Source organism: Myodes glareolus, chromosome 15 (assembly GCF_982192425.1).
Source record: "Myodes glareolus chromosome 15, mMyoGla1.1, whole genome shotgun sequence".
In the NCBI taxonomy this organism is placed as follows: domain Eukaryota; kingdom Metazoa; phylum Chordata; class Mammalia; order Rodentia; family Cricetidae; genus Myodes; species Myodes glareolus.
In genome coordinates this window covers 26,323,656-26,340,846 of record NC_142040.1, presented here as the reverse complement: position 1 = coordinate 26,340,846, position 17,191 = coordinate 26,323,656, and the positions used below count along the sequence as shown (strand labels likewise).

General features: G+C 35.9%; 1 protein-coding gene across 3 annotated transcripts in view; it reads left to right on the top strand.

Annotated features, from left to right (window-relative positions):
• The window catches only part of Tnpo1 (transportin 1), an 85,768-nt gene extending 69,302 nt beyond the window's left edge, over positions 1–16,466 (top strand). For all 3 annotated transcript variants that reach the window (XM_085676815.2, XM_085676816.2, XM_087896821.1), the window contains exons 19-25: positions 1,961–2,059; positions 2,245–2,340; positions 5,099–5,174; positions 6,031–6,130; positions 7,602–7,676; positions 8,517–8,658; positions 10,780–16,466. In XM_085676815.2, the coding sequence (XP_085532941.1) occupies positions 1,961–2,059; positions 2,245–2,340; positions 5,099–5,174; positions 6,031–6,130; positions 7,602–7,676; positions 8,517–8,624 (554 nt within the window). In that variant the 3' untranslated portion in view covers positions 8,625–8,658; positions 10,780–16,466. The remainder of the gene's footprint in view (positions 1–1,960; positions 2,060–2,244; positions 2,341–5,098; positions 5,175–6,030; positions 6,131–7,601; positions 7,677–8,516; positions 8,659–10,779) is intronic.
• The last annotated feature ends 725 nt before the right edge of the window (positions 16,467–17,191 follow it).

The following is a 17,191-nucleotide window of genomic DNA, read 5'->3' as shown; positions in this document are numbered from 1 at the left end:
TTTTGAGACATGTTTTTTCTGTGTAGCCCTGGCTGTCCTGGAACTCACTCTGTAGACCAGACTGGCCCCAAACTCAGAGCTCTGCCTGCCTCTGTCTCTTGCATGTTAGGATTAAATCCATACAGCTTGACTTCCCTTTTTCTAAATTATAAAACACTTATTATGTATACAGTGTTTTATCTGCATGTGTCCCTGTAGGCCAGAAGTTGGCACCAGATCTCATAACAGGTGGTTGTGAGCCACCATGTTGTTACTGGGAATTGAACTCAGAACAGTCAGTGCTTTTAACCATTGATCCATCTCTCCAGGCCCTATAAAGCATTCTTATGAGATGCTGTTCATACAAATGTGTAATAAAGCTCTGTTGTCAATGCATGTTAAACCATGTTTCCCATGCATTGCTGTCCATAGTCACAAAGACCATGGAATTTTTTTTTTCTTTGAGACGGGGTTTCTCTGTAGCTTTGGAGCCTGTTCTAGAACCAGCTCTTGTAGACCAGACTGGCCTCGAACATCTAGATCCGTCTGCCTCTGCCTCCTGAGTGCTGGGATTAAGGGTGTGCACCACCACCGCCCGGCTAATCATGGATATTTATAAATTCAGTATTTCAGAACCTGTTGCACGGAGAGGGGTCCCTTTGTTTGTCCCGACTGCCCGGCTAGCTTACACCCGAAATAACCACACAGAAACTGTATTCATTTAAACACTGACTGGTCCATTAGCTCTAACTTCTTGTTGGCTAATTCTTACATCTTAATTTAACTCATTTATATTAATCTGTGTATCACCACATGACTGTGGCTTACCGGCAAGATTCTACCCAGCGTCTGTCTCAGGCAGGAGATCCATGGCATCTGCCACTGTGCCCTTTTTCCCAGCATTCAGTTCTGTCTACTCCACCTACCTATATCAAATAGGCCAAGGCAGTTTCTTTATTCAACCAATGAAGACAACACATAAACAGAAGGACCTCCTACACTGAGAACCTATCTCTAAATCTCTTTTATGTGATTGTTTTTTATTGCTAAAGGGATCGAGATTTTGTCTTGAACTTACTGATGTTCTTAGTGTAGTGACCACACTTCTGGTATTGTCTAACACGCACTCCATTCCTCTGTATTAGCCATCAGCTAGGAGATAGGTCCAGAAGCCAAGCTTTATTTCAATTCCAGGGTTTGGAGTGTAGGTTTGTGGGGTTTCTTGTTTTTATAGATGGTTTTATATGCTTTTTTATTTAAAGATTATTTGTATTTATGTTCATGTGTCTATGCCTTCATGCATTATGTTTCTATACATCCAGGGAAGTCTGAGGGCACCTGGATCTCCTGTAGCTAGAGTTAGACTGTTTGAGCCAACTAATGTGGCTGCTGGGAACCAAATCTGGATTCTTTGGAAGAGTAGGAAGTTCTTTAAACCGCTAAGCTATCTCATTGTCCCCAGTTTCGTATACTCCTTCAGAAGGCAACTGGAGACTGGTTGTCCCTCTTTTCCTTTGTTAATGCTTCCAACCATGGTGGTTATTGAATGGGTAGTGGTTCTCACCCTGGGTCTGTTTTGCTGTCTGGGAGTGTTTACGGTATCTAGAGACACTCTGTTTAGCTTAAGTTACTATTACTGGTATTCATGGGTATAGGCATATACATTCAGGCAAAACACCCATACACATATAAGCTAAAAATAAATGTATGGGGAGGTGCTACCTTAAGTGTACTTAAGGCTCATATGAAAATTCAGTAGTCAGATATTATCTCTTGTAGTTTTTAAAAAATACTAAATTAAAACTCCTTTAAAGAAATATTTTTACATATTTTTATCAGTTTCAGTATTGACACTATAAAGTTTGTTTTGTGATAAAACTTATTTTTGCCTGTATTTCCTTTAAAAGTAAGAAGTCTGTTGTTGACGGGTTTACCACATAGCCTTATTTTACTATTTTATTGTTATTTTTGTTTTTCCTAGCTGATTTCATGCCAATATTGGGAACAAATCTAAATCCAGAGTTTATTTCAGTCTGCAACAATGCCACCTGGGCGATTGGGGAAATATCGATTCAAATGGGTAAGGTTATTTACCTCTGAGCTATGATCCTTAGGTGCCTTGATCGTTGTCATCAGTGTTCTGTGAGAGACTGGAGGGAGGGAGGAGGAGGAGCTTGTGTCACAGTTATGAAGAAAGGAAAATGTTTTGTGATGATGTCTTAACATTGATTTCTTCTTATTCTCTCTTTCTGTGGTATGACCTAGGTATAGAGATGCAGCCTTATATTCCTATGGTGTTACACCAGCTTGTAGAAATCATTAACAGACCCAACACACCAAAGACGCTGTTAGAGAACACAGGTACCATATGAATGAAATGTTATGGTGAAGAGAAAATTATTTGCTTCTTAAGTTTAAATCAAGATGCATAGAGAAACCAAAGCAAAGCTAACTTTGAAAATCCAGCCGATTGTTATTATCATGAATTTGAATTCTTTGTAATAGTGTCTTAGTTTAGCTATGTTCCATAGCCAGTTTATAGGGACATTGGAAAAACATTTTTCTACATATTCTCAAGTTCACTACCCTCTAATATGTATTCTTGCTAAGATCATTGTTGAGTCATAGAATTTTTTACTTTAAATTCAGAAAGTAGCTGGGAAAAGTAAAGACTTTAAATGCACATTTACATATAGCCAAAAATAGATTGTAATTCAGCAACTAATTGGTTCAAAATGTCATATATATTTTGTATTTTAAATACAAGACTTTTTTGTATTTTTTAAAATCAGAAACTTACTCTGTTCCTAGTGGGCTTTTTATTTTAGAAACTGTTTCTCTTCTGCATTTATGTAAAGCATGTTGGTGTTAAAGAATGCCTTCCATACAATAGCACACATAGGGGGATTACGTCTCTTTTCCACGCTCTCAGACAGTTGCTAATGAATATTTCAACTTCGTTTCTGTTCAGGCACATCTTTCTTTATATATTGAGGTAACAATTCTAGCAGTTTATTCATAGTCAATGGGAGTCCTACCACTATAACCAGAGAAAGATTAAAATAAGGTCTTCCGAATATGAAAATTTTCACAGGCATTTTAATTTGGTATTTTTGAATTACACAGTTTTACCCTCATGTAATTGAAGTTTATAACGTTTATTGGTATGGAAGGAAATCTTTTAATTATGGAGCAGTTATCTGGCTGATTGACTGTATGGGTACTGTTTAGTTTAAAGTAAAGTAGATTTTCTTGCTGAGAAGTCTAATAGTCTGTGTATAGAATGATTTTGAAATCTTGGCAGATTTTTTTTTTGTCTTCCTAGAATGCAGTACCTATACATGGCATTCAGAATGGAAACACTTGATTATTAAAAGAATGTTGTTGAACCTAAAGACAAATTTTCTATTTATCTTTAAATGTGAATGCATAACTACAAATAAATGTTGAGTGTAATGTATACTGAAGTTTCTTGTGGGATATCACCTGGCGGACGTCGTCCTTTAAAAAATTGGCTTTGTTTATCAGATTATACTCCTGGCATGGCAATACCTAAGTAACGATAATGCCATTCAAGTTGATGAACTGAGTCAGTATGAGAACCATACAGGATTCATTAAGTTAATTTTGACGCAAGTGGCTATGTAATGTAAATTACTGACTTCATTTCTTACCCAAAAGAATGGGTTTTAAACTATTAAAATCACCATATGTTTTAGCAACTTACCATATTCTCAATATCCCCTGAGGCCAATTCCTTAGTGTGTTGTATTTGCTTTTTCCAACTAGTATATCCTACACTGAACTTTTTCAATGGACCATCATCTGCTTTCTCGCATGTTTCATTGGATTGTTCATACTTGCCTGTTTAATGAGAATGTTGCATAGTTTTGTGTCTTTTGAACATAGGTTTTCTTTCTCTTGCTTCATATGAATCTGCTGAATTTTAGTATTATCTGTGTAGTTTGCTTCAAGTAATCCTTAAACATTTTTCTTTACCCTCCCAACCCCACCCTTTTTTATGAAAGGTTAACCTGTAAGTTTTTGAGAGAACACCATTAAAGCACCTCATGGTTTGTTTTCTGTGTGTATATTTACCCGTTGTGTATGAATGTATTTATATGTATGTACCTTGGAACTGTAAGATGCAGTTCCGATTGCAGCTCTCTTAGCTCTTTGTACATTTATGGAATTCCTGAATTTTGATGGAGAATGTTTGCCCACTACAAGTTTTTTTGTTTTGTTTTGTTAGTTGTTTTTTTTTAACAAAATGATGTACTATGCTATTAATCTATTTTGTGTTAAGCTTTTTGTAGCAAAGACTGTTTTTTTTTTTTTCCTATAGTCCATATAACCTGTCATTACAGTGGACTATCTAAATTTCCTTCTCTAGAGCTTTATCTCATATGGCTAGTGCTGTTACCTGAGTTATTGGAGATTTGTCAGAATGGAGTTTGATACACCGGAATGGCTTTTCAGTCTGTGCATTCGGTGGACACCATGGTACTTAATATCCAACAATTGATATTGATACAATCAACAAAACCCCATCAATTTGAGAAAAGTTAACTTAAATGTTACCAAAATTTGGGTTAATATCATAGGTGATTTTTAAAGGTTGTAATCACTTATAAAAAAAAATGGAGAAATTTTGAATTAATGCAGCTCCAGAGATTGGTGTTTAAATGAACTTTATTTAAATGTAATCACATTTACTGCTAATTCTTGGGGAAAGAATCCATGTTCTGCCATTTTGAGGGCTCTGAATGAAGATTCTCTAAGCCCACTCATGTTAATAGCTCATCTTTTTACCAGTACTTGACATTTGGTGAGCAGAAAAAACACTTGATGGTTTTTGGTGTTCTCTCAATCTTTAGTTACTTTAATTCCTTTTGTTTTCCTTTTTCCAAGAGTATGCTATATATGTTGCTACCCCTTCCATCAGGGGGTGGTAATAAACAGCACTGGTGAGATCTTATGTTTATTATCATACACAAATTCTGTTGGTTTCTGTTTCTGAGTTATTTGTTGTTTTTTCTTTATTTTTTCTCCTTCCCCCTCATTTGCTCATGTCTTGGTTGGCGTTTGGTGGTGTATAACCGTGATTGCGTTACCTTAGCAATAACAATTGGTCGTCTTGGTTACGTTTGTCCTCAAGAGGTGGCCCCCATGCTACAGCAGTTTATAAGACCCTGGTGTGTATTATTCAATCTTTTTTTTTAATTCATTTTTCTTCACTCTTTCTTTCTCTATCTCACTTTTAGATATATTTTCAGTTGGTTACAAAAATCACAATCCTTAATCATTGCCAACCATGTGACTAATCTTGTCCTATCAGGTTTGTGAGGTTTTTCAGTAGCATCGTCATGTATATTTATTTTATGTTGTGGCTAACGACTAATTGATGCATGGGATAAGATTGTCACATGCTTGCTGTGTTTAAAAGCTTGATTATACGTAAAAGCATTTAAATATCCACCAGAAAAATTAAGATGCATGCAAATTTTATAAATTTAGGTTCTTGCATTATGTTTCTTTTTTAGAATTAATTTGGAAACTTGGATTGCATTAAATACACGTTTAAATTTGCTACATACAAAATCTTACTTGCTTGTTAATGTCAGAGTTAAACATCTACACCATAAGTGTATAGTAATAGTTTATATTGTGACAGTATAGCCTGTGTTCTGCTTCTTTCAATTGATAATCTTTTAACTCAAGTCATTTTCAGTAGTGTTTAATGGAATACAAGTCATAAAAAAATTAAAAATTAATTTGGTAATAATACTCTTTGTCTCAGGCTTATTAATAGTTTAAGAAAAACAAGTTGTCTATTTTTATAGATTCAGTCTATTAAGAAAATGTGAATTTCACTGTTAATACTATTGAGATAAGATGGGTCAGACATGAGAAATGAAAGTCAAGCTTCCTGAAAATGTAGTATAATCATTATCTCTATTGTGGTGCCTATTCCATTAAATACTGTCTATTAGCATTGTGTTGAACCTGCTTTTTACTTTAAATACTAAACTCAGTTCTGTAATTCAATAGGTGTACCTCTCTGAGAAACATAAGAGACAATGAAGAGAAAGATTCAGCATTCCGTGGGATTTGTACCATGATCAGTGTGAATCCCAGTGGCGTAATCCAAGTAAGATGTTCACAGGGGTTTGTTCTCATTGTTCTGTGTACTACATAATAGATTTTTAAAGGAAGAATATTTTAAGGCTTTAATTACATTTGTTTATTGTGTGTGGACAAACACATGCCATGGCACACAGGAGAGGGGAGTCAGAACAACCTGTAGAAGTCAGTTTTCTCCCTCCAGCAGATGAGTGCCAGAGACTGACAACTCTTCAGGGAGGGTAGCACCCCTGCAGTGTTTCTCAGGTCTTACTTCACTAAGTAAGATAGTGATGGCAGACTGGGAGAGGAAGGTTATACTGTTGTCTTCCACTGGACCAGGCCTTTTCATGTATGTTTAGAGTTCATTTATTTACTTTGTACATGCCTCCTGTTTATGGATATCAGTTTAGAGTTTGAACTTTAAAATAGCAAATAAAATAGAATATTGAGTTATTCTTTGAAATTGTTTTAAAAACTTGTTATTTATTCATCCTATTTTATTTCCTAAGTTTGTTATCTTTAGACATTTTTAAAATTATAGCTATTATTTTTAATATGTATGGATGTTTTACCTGCATTTATGTCTGTACACCTTGTGTGTGCTTGGCGCCCTTGGAGGCCAGAAGTCGGCGTCAGATCTCTTGGAACTGGAGTTAAATATGATTATGAGTGACCATGTGGGTTCTGGGAATCAAATCTGGTTTCTCTGGAAGAGCAACGAGTGTGCTCACTTAACTGCTGAGCCATCTCTCTTAACCACAGCCCCTCTCAACATTTAATTATTTAGTGACAGGTTTTATATATGGGAGTATAATAAAAATATTCCAGCTGCCAGTTTTCCAGACATAACACAGGAAAAAAAAAAAACATTGAATTCTATACCACATGCTCAAAATACAAAACACATGCATTCATTTGTTCTGTTGATTGGTTGGGATTTTTGTTAGTTGGTCCTCTCCAAGAGCAACCAAGCTCTTTCCCTAAGTCCTCTCTCCAGACCCTGGTTGGTTCTCACTGTGTATGGCCTGTGGGTGCTGAGATCTGAATTGAGATCTATGAAGCAACCAATGCTCCTAACTGCTGAGCCATTTCTTTAGCCATGTATTTAAGGTTTTGTTTACTATCTCAAGATGGTTGTTAAATTTAATATCCTTCTTCTATTTCAAGCTAGCTTGTGGTATAAATTCAGGTTGTTTACAATCTAGCCAGAACTGCCTTATTGTTGACTTTATCTGGTTCTTTCAGACCATTCCTAATGCTGAATATTTCCTAGACTGGTTTGCTTTTGTTTTGTAAATTACAATTTGATATAAGTTACTAGGAGGTAATGAGTTAATTGAAATGTTAAACTGTCACTTCTAATTCCTTAGTGGTCCTAGTTGACTTTAAATATTGGGGTTTTAGTTAATTATTGCGACAAGCTCTGAAATTTGAAGATGTGTTTTACGAATTCGGTAAAAAGAGTAGCAACATAAAATGCCTCTTGCTTGTTACAGGATTTTATATTTTTTTGTGATGCCGTTGCATCGTGGATTAACCCAAAAGATGATCTCAGAGACATGTTCTGTAAGGTAACTAATCAGCATTTGTGACTGTTAATTCCTAGTTGAAACACTGGAGTTCCTCTTTATTTTAAACTCAGCTTCTTCAGAGCTGTATTGTGATCTCAATTCTTAGCAGAGAACCTGGCTTGATCTTAAGATCTGGAACTGGCTCGGGACAGTATTCTCCCAGTTAATAACACTGATTCATGTTGTCTTATTATTGCAATTGTAGAAAATGGCTTGAAGTTCTCAAGATGGATTTGGAATGTAAATTGAATCTTGAATAGAGTAAACCTTCACCAGTGCCCTTCACAGGAATTGAGCCTATGTTAATTGCTTTGTTAGTACTCCCTTCTGATTAACTGTGGTCTATACTCGGCTGTAACAGAGTGAGTGATTTGAATCACTTGAAATTTGACACTATTTGCAGTCAAAAGCTCAAAGCTTATATATTTATTTCTAAGTTGAAATAACCCAACATTCTTAATTAGGAAGGAAGGAAGGAAGGAAGGAAGGAAGGAAGGAAGGAAGGAAGGAAGGAAGGAAGGAAGGAAGGAAGGAAAAGTTACCCATTAGATAGGTTTTATGTTGTTTGGTTTTGACTTTTTTGCTTTTTTAAATTTAATATCAGAGATTTCTCAATATTTAGCAACATCATGTTGCTAAAGGCATTTCCTGAATTTTAAGTGTAAATCATAGAGGGTAGTTTTGGTCATTCATGGGGCCTAGAACTTAACTTACAAAGTTTGTGATTTACTACTTTGAAATGGAAATTGTAATTAACATCAATAATGCTTGATTTCTGAAGATAAACAGATCTGAGTTTTTGGCTTTGTTCATAAGGTAATGGTTTTTCATTCTTTGCAGATCCTTCATGGATTTAAAAACCAAGTCGGGGATGAAAATTGGAGGCGATTCTCTGACCAGTTTCCTCTTCCCTTAAAAGAGCGTCTTGCAGCTTTCTATGGTGTTTAATCTAATACACTTAAGCTGCGTCCCAGAATTAGGGGTAAGTTACAAACTTTGGAAATTTTTAGAGTGAAAATATTTAATGAATACGCAAGTCAAATGTGTCGTGTTGTCCCTCCATCTCCCCCATCCCCCAGGAGTCTTAGATAAGCAGAAATCCTGGTTGATGCACTGGTTTGATTCTATACATTATTTCATCCCTTTCTTGTTTTCTTTCTCCCTGCATGGGCAGCATTCTCAGTGGGTTCGGTTTTTGAAGCCTTACTTTATAGTCGTAGATGTAAGCAAGGACAAGAAGCTTTGTGTGTTGTGACCTTTAAGAAAACAAATTTAGAAAATTCTGGAAGTAGATGACATTTAACACTCGTTTGTTAATCACCTAGCAGCTACCCAGAATTCTTCAAAGTTGTTCATGAATTATCTCTTGGTCTGAGGAAGTAGAGGGCCAAGTACTTGGGTTCTTGGTCTTGCTCTTGGCAGTCTCTGTTCTCAGTTAGAGACTAGCAGCGGTGCTCGCTAGGCTCCAGCCCCACATCTAGTCATGCTGAAGGGTGACTGTAGTGTATAGTAAGGGGACTACGTACTCTTTGGATAGTATAGTGAGCTAGTAAAAATTCTCCAGGTTTTGAACATAACTTGAGACTTACCTATCTGACTGGAAGCCAGGCATAGGACACACTAAATGTGTAAAGTGTGTACTATACCAGATTAAAGTACCCTTTACATCACAAGGGTTTGGGGGTTGTTTTGTTTTATTTTTTTGCTAGCCGCTCATTTAATCTGAGCATGAAAGATTTCATTATCCAAGTTACCTAACCTAGGAGAGAGTAGAAATGAATTTATATAGCCTCAGGCTGTCTAGGCCCTCTGTGTATTGTTCACTTTAGTTATGAATCCTTGACTTCAGCATTTTGAAGTGTTTTAATTTTCTTAGGTCCTGAGAATGCAATAAAGGGGAATTACTTAGCTTTAAAGATTTCACATCGAGCTTGTGAGTCTTAGTTTGTCATTCTTTAAATTGGTCAGTACCTTTTATTCTTGCTTCTTTATGCGTGCATGCAGAAGCAAGAGAAAGCAGTTGATCATACTTCACCGATGGGTCCATTAACCTCTGAATTCATATGAACAGTTACAAGTAACCAGAGTGTAGCCTGAGTGGTTTTTAGTATTTTTGTAAAAGGACCACATATCAGACATTGGTTTATGTATTCCAAAAAATCTTTCTTAATTTCTTATGTAACAATTTTAAAAAGTCTACATCAGTAAAAATGAAATTGCCTGAGAGTATAGGAAATAACCAATAGGGTTGGAAGGATGACTAATTACGAACATCAAGAAGATGGGTGTGTTAGACTGGAGAGGTGGCTCAGTGGTTAAGAGCACCAGCTGTTTAGAGGTCCTGAGTTCAATCCCCAGCACCCACATGGAGTCTCATAGCCATCTATAATGGGATCTGATACCCAGTTCTGGCATAAAGCTGTCCATGCAGATAGAGCAATTCATATACACAAAATAAATTTTTTTCCCCCAGGATTTTTGTTTTGTTTTGTTAAGTTTTTTGAGGCAGGGTTTCTCTAGCTTTGTAGCCTGTCCTGGAACTCACTATAGATCAGGCTGGCCTTGAATTCACAGAGTTCCTCTTGCCTCTGCCTCCTGAGTGCTAGGATTATAGGCGAGTGCCACCACTGTACATGTTAAAAGAAATAAATCTTTTTTTTTTTTTAAAGATGATGATGGGTGTTAAATTCTATTTTTGAATATTATTGAATGTTCTGATCCCTGTAGGGTAAAATTAGAATTTATTTTCTTAAACATCAGATATTGTGATTTCATTTTAAGAAAGTAAAGTGGCATTATGCAGGAAATGTTCAGTTTGCATGACACCCATTCTACTAAAAGAAGTAAGGATAAATACCATGCAAAAATTCATATGAAGCACTATACACTGTATGTCCCCAATGTGTGTTCACTTTCATATTTAATGCAGGTAACTAACTGTTCAGTCTCACAAGAACATGGAATGCATGGTCTTTGGCAATTTGTTGAATTTCCTAATTTCTTTATAGGTAAAGATAGAAATGTTATTTGACTAGTTTTATGCTTCATTGGCTCTGAAAGAGAGGCAGGTATTAAAGATAAAATTGGTTTTGTTTTTTTGCAGGTCCATCAGTCTTGGAGACTATAAGGGAGCCTCTGCACCCAGGGAAAATGTTACCCTTTACAGGGGGGAAGGGTAAACCAGTAGGGAATACAGTACAATCCCAACCCTACTGGGAGGGGCGGGAGGGAGGTGTTGCCGTCACTGTATTAAGTCGATGTTGGGAAATGTTTTAACATCTGGAGCCTCTGTGGGTGGAAATCTGTCTCCAATTACAACTCTGCACTGGATGTGAAGAAGCAAAAACTATTCAGTCTACTCACAGAACAGTACTTTCTGGAATATTATGGGGAATTGTACCAAAACAAGAACCACATAAACAATGCTTAGGGATAAGAAGGAGGAAAATCCCGTGGTCCACAACAAAGGAAACCTAAGAGTGGGAAGCTACAACAGTAAGGAAGCTTTTTTCATTAAAGGTTTTTATATAAATTTTCCCACGTTACGGGGCCTTGTTTTTGCATGCTGATGAAGAACTACACAAAACTAACAGTTAAAATCAGCTTGCCTCCCCTAGTAGAAGCAGGTTCTTGGAAGTTACAATTTAAGGTACCCCCAAAAAGTTGGAAATAAAACGAAACAAATTTGAACAATGAAGCACCCTGTGAGATGCCAACGAGTCACTCCTTTTACCTTTGCGGGCTGGGCAGGGAGGGAGGAATAAATGGGGTCGGGGTATCAGACTAAAGGTGACATCTAATTTTACATTAAAACGTTAGTGGATATAATTTCATGGTTGTACTTCTTAGATTTAATTTCTAGGCCAACACGTTATCTTAAGGTGCAGTTTAAGGTTCAGGCATGCGCTCTGGCTCATAGTGATTGAAAGTGATGTAAATTAGTGGGACCGTAGCATGCTTGCATCACATAGAGTGCAGTTGGTATCCATTTACCTATGTTGCGCCAGTTTGGGTTGCAGTTTACCAGTTCAATAGCCCTGCATTAAAATTACTTTAAGATTTGTGGATTTTATTTTTATTAAGAATATAGATATATAAAGTACTGTAGTTTACAGCTAGGCCTTGAAATATCTTTTTAGGATCTGTTAGGAATAAGATTGATATTGTATTGTGTGTAACCTGCACAATGTGGAAAGCTGATATACCTGTGCAAAATCTCTGCCTCTGTGCTGTCAGTGTGGTGTGCTTTCTGCATGGTTATATACTACTAGTGATTTTATCAAATTTCAAATTACATGGTAAAAGATCTGTAAAAGGCTGCATAAATGTTAGTTGGCACATAAAGACAATTGTAGAAGTTGAAACAGGATTGCTATATTTCAATGTTTATTCCCACTCAACATATTGCCTCTAAGCTTTCCTTTTTTTATTTTATTTTATTTTATTTTATTTTTTTGTTCAAAGCATGATCTTAAAGATACGTTTAAGTTAATGGATGTAATGCAGGGTTCCTACACTGTATTGGCGCATGTTGGTGGCCCTTTGTGCCCTAAGTATATGCACACAGGGTGCAAGTTCAAAGCTACAGAGTGAGAGTTGGTTTGGATCCTCTTCATTTCATTTGTTTGACTTTTCTGTTATTTCCCCCCCTCTACTTACATGTATTCCTGTGAATAAATCCTTGTTAAGTTAACCCTTTACTTTTCCTCCCATGTGTATTTTCTTACATACTGTGAATGTGAAGACCCTAACTGGTACACTTGATCTTATGTCCGTAGGAAAGTGCGAGTCTTTATTAATTTGGATTGTCTGAGCAGTGTGTATCCCATGATGATGAAGGAAAATGGAGAGTTTTGGGGATTTTTTTGTTTTGGTTTTTTTTTTTTTTTATTTTTAGCTCTGCTGGTCAGAGATAAAGCCACGCCTTTCCATTTTTCAATGCTGCATATTTAATCTGCAACAAATTGTTAAGCCATAACAGCCTTTTTATATTTTAATTTGTCACCTTTGCATTGCAGAATAAATACCGAATAACCATTTTTATAAGCAGTTGCTCCTCTTTGCATGGTTCTGTTCTCTAAAAGTGTTGACTGATAAGGCCATTGCACTGAAGTGTGAGCTGTGTGCGTGTGACTTTATAAATGCAGTTTCAAAACATTTCACATGCATGGTAGCATGCAAAAAGGTTTTAGTTGTTGTGTATGTGTTTGTTTTAACATGTTGTTTTACCTTCTTTCCTTCTAGTTTGGCTTTGCAAATTTCAGTCTGTAGTGCCTGAAATAAAATCATCTACAATGCCCAATCATTTTGTTAATTTCAAGCTAGACTCAAGGGTGTATGGCATTTCCTTTTTAGTACAGTTACCTTACAGAGAGCTCAAAATTTGCTTCTTGGGTTGGCTTTAAAGCCAGAGCAGAATAACTGTTTTACCCTTGGGTTGTGTATGCCATGTAGTGCTTCAGATGCTTTCCAAAACTTAACATAGGCGGTAATAGTCTTGCATAGGTAGTAAATAAACAGCCAGATTCGTCTCTTAACATACTAAAACAAATATAAAAACTTTCAATAAAGTGATATGGACCTGTGATAAACAATTCTGTATTAAGTAAAAGTGATATTGTCACCTGTCTGGTTAAAAATATATTTCCAATTTGGCAGTTATGCAGCACAAAAACAAACAATATTTAGTTTTGTAGTAAATAGATTTGTTTCTAAATTTAATAACTTTATAATAGAAAATTAAGTAAATATGACTGACAACCTAAGATTAGGGGTATTTTCTAATGTAGTTTTCTTGTTGAGGCTATTGTTTCTTCCTAATTTATATTATATTTCAGACAACATAGTATAGCACAGGAATTTGCAGAAGCCATTTAAGTTTTTTTTTTTTTTTTTTTTTGAGGTAAACGCTGAGTTAGCATATTTTGTTTTGATGAACATAACACATCATGGGATATATAGATATATATATAAAGCAACTTAATTCTTGTGGTGCAGTCTTGATAGCTTTGAATGTTGACTGAATGTCTGTGAGATCGTGCGTTTGTCATGGTTACATTCCAGTGTTTCTGCCTCTTGGCATGCTTAAAGCGCGGCTTCCTCCGCCTGCTCCTTTCACACTAAAATGCTGTTAGTGTGCTCAGCTACAGAGATAGCCGCTGCTGAGTGATGTAGATTTTCTACTTGAATATTTTTACGTTGTAGGAACCTCAGGAGGTCAGTGTTTACTGTTTGTATATGCCTTCCTTTCCTGTTTGGGCTTCTCTCCTTGAAGGATTCTGACAGAACAAAAGCTGCTGATCAACCTAAGTTGGGAACAGAAAGTGTGTCTGGTGGAGTTTAGATGCTTACTTGGCAGTTCCATGTTACAGCCCATTAATTAGCAAGTGAACTTAGTGCCACAGGTGTTCATTTCTTCAGGAAATGATTTTGCTTTTTGTATTGTCTAATCTCTTTAATGACTTCATACTGTGTAAGAAAAATCACTTTTGTATTGTTTGTTGGTTATTTCCAACATAATCAACTTGTAAATATCCTTAGAGCCAGTTCTGATGCTTACATTATTGCTACTTGATTTTGTTATGCAACTTAGATTTCAGATCTTAAAACACTTAACCAAGCCATTACATCTTAAAACAAAACAAGTAGCATACATTTTGTAATTAACATTGATAAACACTGTGATTTTTTTGGTTAAGACTTTTTCATTGATCTGAATTGCTTAAATTGCATATATTGTAAAATAGAGTCAGATGTATATTTTAAAATAATTTCAACTGACTTTCCTCTTACTGCTTTGTCTACTCAGTTATGAATATTCAGATACAAGTTTTATCTCAGGTGAATATCCTTGTATCATTTTGCTTTGGTGACATGTTTATAAAGAAAGATCATCATACTTAATAGTCTTGGGAGGTTTGTGAGTTGTTTTTGTTGTTGTTGTTTATGTATTTTATTGATAATCTGCCCAGTTAGTCTGGTGTTCCCTCCCTCCACCCCCAGTTGTCCTGTCAGACTGGAGCGGTACAGAAAGCTCTCACACTTAGTGTGCAGATTCGTCTGAAGTTGAGTCAAGTTTGGTTCTCCTCTTTTCCAGACCCTCAAAATACAAAAGTGGAACCTTTTCTCCCTGACATAAAATTCTCTGCATAGTTGAGGTGCCAGAATTAAATTATATATTAAACTCTTGTATCAATTTAACACCTTTGCAGTAAAGAAAATTTTTTTGCTTCATGTAGTTAATTATATTCATATTGAATGTATTAACAGATACCAGAGCAAAAGCATTCTTCCCAGGAGAAGAGTGTGTCGTGCATACCTAAAACCCTAATTCCTTCCTTTGCTAATACTACAGGTGCACACAGATTTGCTTACGGAGTTACTTTTGCAAATATTACAAGGCAGGGAGACACTAATTGTTGCTGCTAGTACTGTTTAATAAAGTGAGCGAGCATTGGAATCTAAAAGGAACATAGGGTCTTGTGGTTAACAGCCTGGGATAATTGAGAAGGAAAAAGAGCAGTAGCGGCCTGTGTTGGTAACAATATTATCTATCTAGTATCAATACCATACAGTAGCATTGTATATCAACTAGTGAGTGCACTTTGTAGTGTATTACATATGGCAATGCTTCTAAGGCCTCTTTCAAGTTAAGTTTCACATGAAAGTTATTTTCTCTTACCTGTATGCTTTCTAGGTAAGTAGAAACTAGCTTCAGGCTTGATATAGATCTTTTCCCTGTTGGTATTACATATATGTAGATAATTCTCAATGCCTAATTATTATACTTATACAATTGTAAGGAATACACTTAATTACAGCAACTGCTTTTGTGGTTTGTATCCCAGAGTGTATTGTGTTGAAATAAAAGATGCATAGCAGCTGAATGTATGCATGACTTAGAGGGAAGTTAAAACCGATTTTCTTTTTCCCACCTCTGTACATTAAAAACTAAGCCAAATCTATTTGCCAATAGTAGATCACTAATTACAAAGCTAGTAGTTTGTCTTTTAGTAGGAGTTTTTGTTTGCCATAAGTCACTCTTACTGTGGCTTGGTATTATGCAGGATTATCTCTTTCACAGGTGTAGTCATCTTGCTCAATGCCTGCTGTAACGTGGTTAGCCTATAAGGCAGTGTTGTCCCTCCTGATGTCCACCGGGTTCCACTATATTTTCCTCTTACCTTTTTGTCCCTGCTTTCCTATGTGGATATATAACCAAACTGAACTTCATTGTTTTTTTTTTAATGGAGATAATATTAGATAATACTGTGTAATTAATTTTACTCAATAGATTATCATCTTAAGAGTGCTTAAATGTGGTCAATCACTTCATATTATGAAAGTTTTACACTTAATCTTCATGCTAACGTTGGGTGCAATAACTTAGTAGTACTTGCTTAGTTATGAATAACTGGATCTTTCTGCTGACAACTTAGGTTGTATGAGTTATGCTTAAAAGCTTTAAATCTGATGTTTCCTGTACCTGCCACACTATGTTAGAATGTGTCCTTCAAACATCCTCCTGCAACTTCTCAAACTGTACTCAATTGATATTTCTTGAAGTCTAACTCTGTGCTGACAGATCTTCATTTTAAATAGAATACGGTTTTAATTTTTGATAAGCTGCTGAATTTTAAAGAGAGTTTTTTGGGGCCACCAAATATTTTGGATCATGCAGAGAATATATATTGTACTGTAGTAATTTTGTATTTACATTTGTATGATGTGACATGATAGACGTGAATGTTAATCACTGCTTGACTATGTTAATAAAGTTGTTTAACTATAGACGTTGCACTCTGATTTTTAATGGAAAGAAATTCTTTCTTTGTTTTCCTCCATTTTGTGTCCTAATAGGTTTGGTGGGGATTTTTTGGGGGTGGGATTAAAGTGTGGTATGATTTTTATTGGTTTTGGTTTTGTTTTCTCTATCTTACACATTAGTGAGCTGTTGTTATCCAAGCAGCCTTTTTTTCTTGGTCATGTACTACAGAAACTTTTGCATACATTTTAACTACTATTAATGCTTTTCAACTCAAGCTGTGGAGGATTGGTGCAATAACCGCTTTGCCAAAGGAAACGAATAGAGGTGACCCTGTGACATAAAGAGCTGATGATAGGGAAGACAGTGTAAGAGTGTCCTGTTGTAGCTCTGCTACTTCAGAAAACTGAGACTTGTGGTTTTGAAAGTTAACACTTTCAAGTCATTTCCTCTTCAGGCTGTAGTCAACTAATGTAATTACATGTTACCAATTAAAATTTAAATGTATTGATACATCTAGAGTCTGCACACACATAACTGTAAAGTGCTCTTTTTAACCCAAGTATAGAACATTTTAGAACAAGAAAGGGCCTGAGGTGAATCATTACAGCCCAAAAACTTACAAAGTGAAGCTTGGATTTCTTGGCTTTTGTTAAAAATATTTATCAGAGGCAGAGAGAGTCTGTGAGTTTGAGGCCAGCCTAGTCTACAAGAGCTAGTTCCAGGACAGGCTCCAAAGCTACAGAGAAAG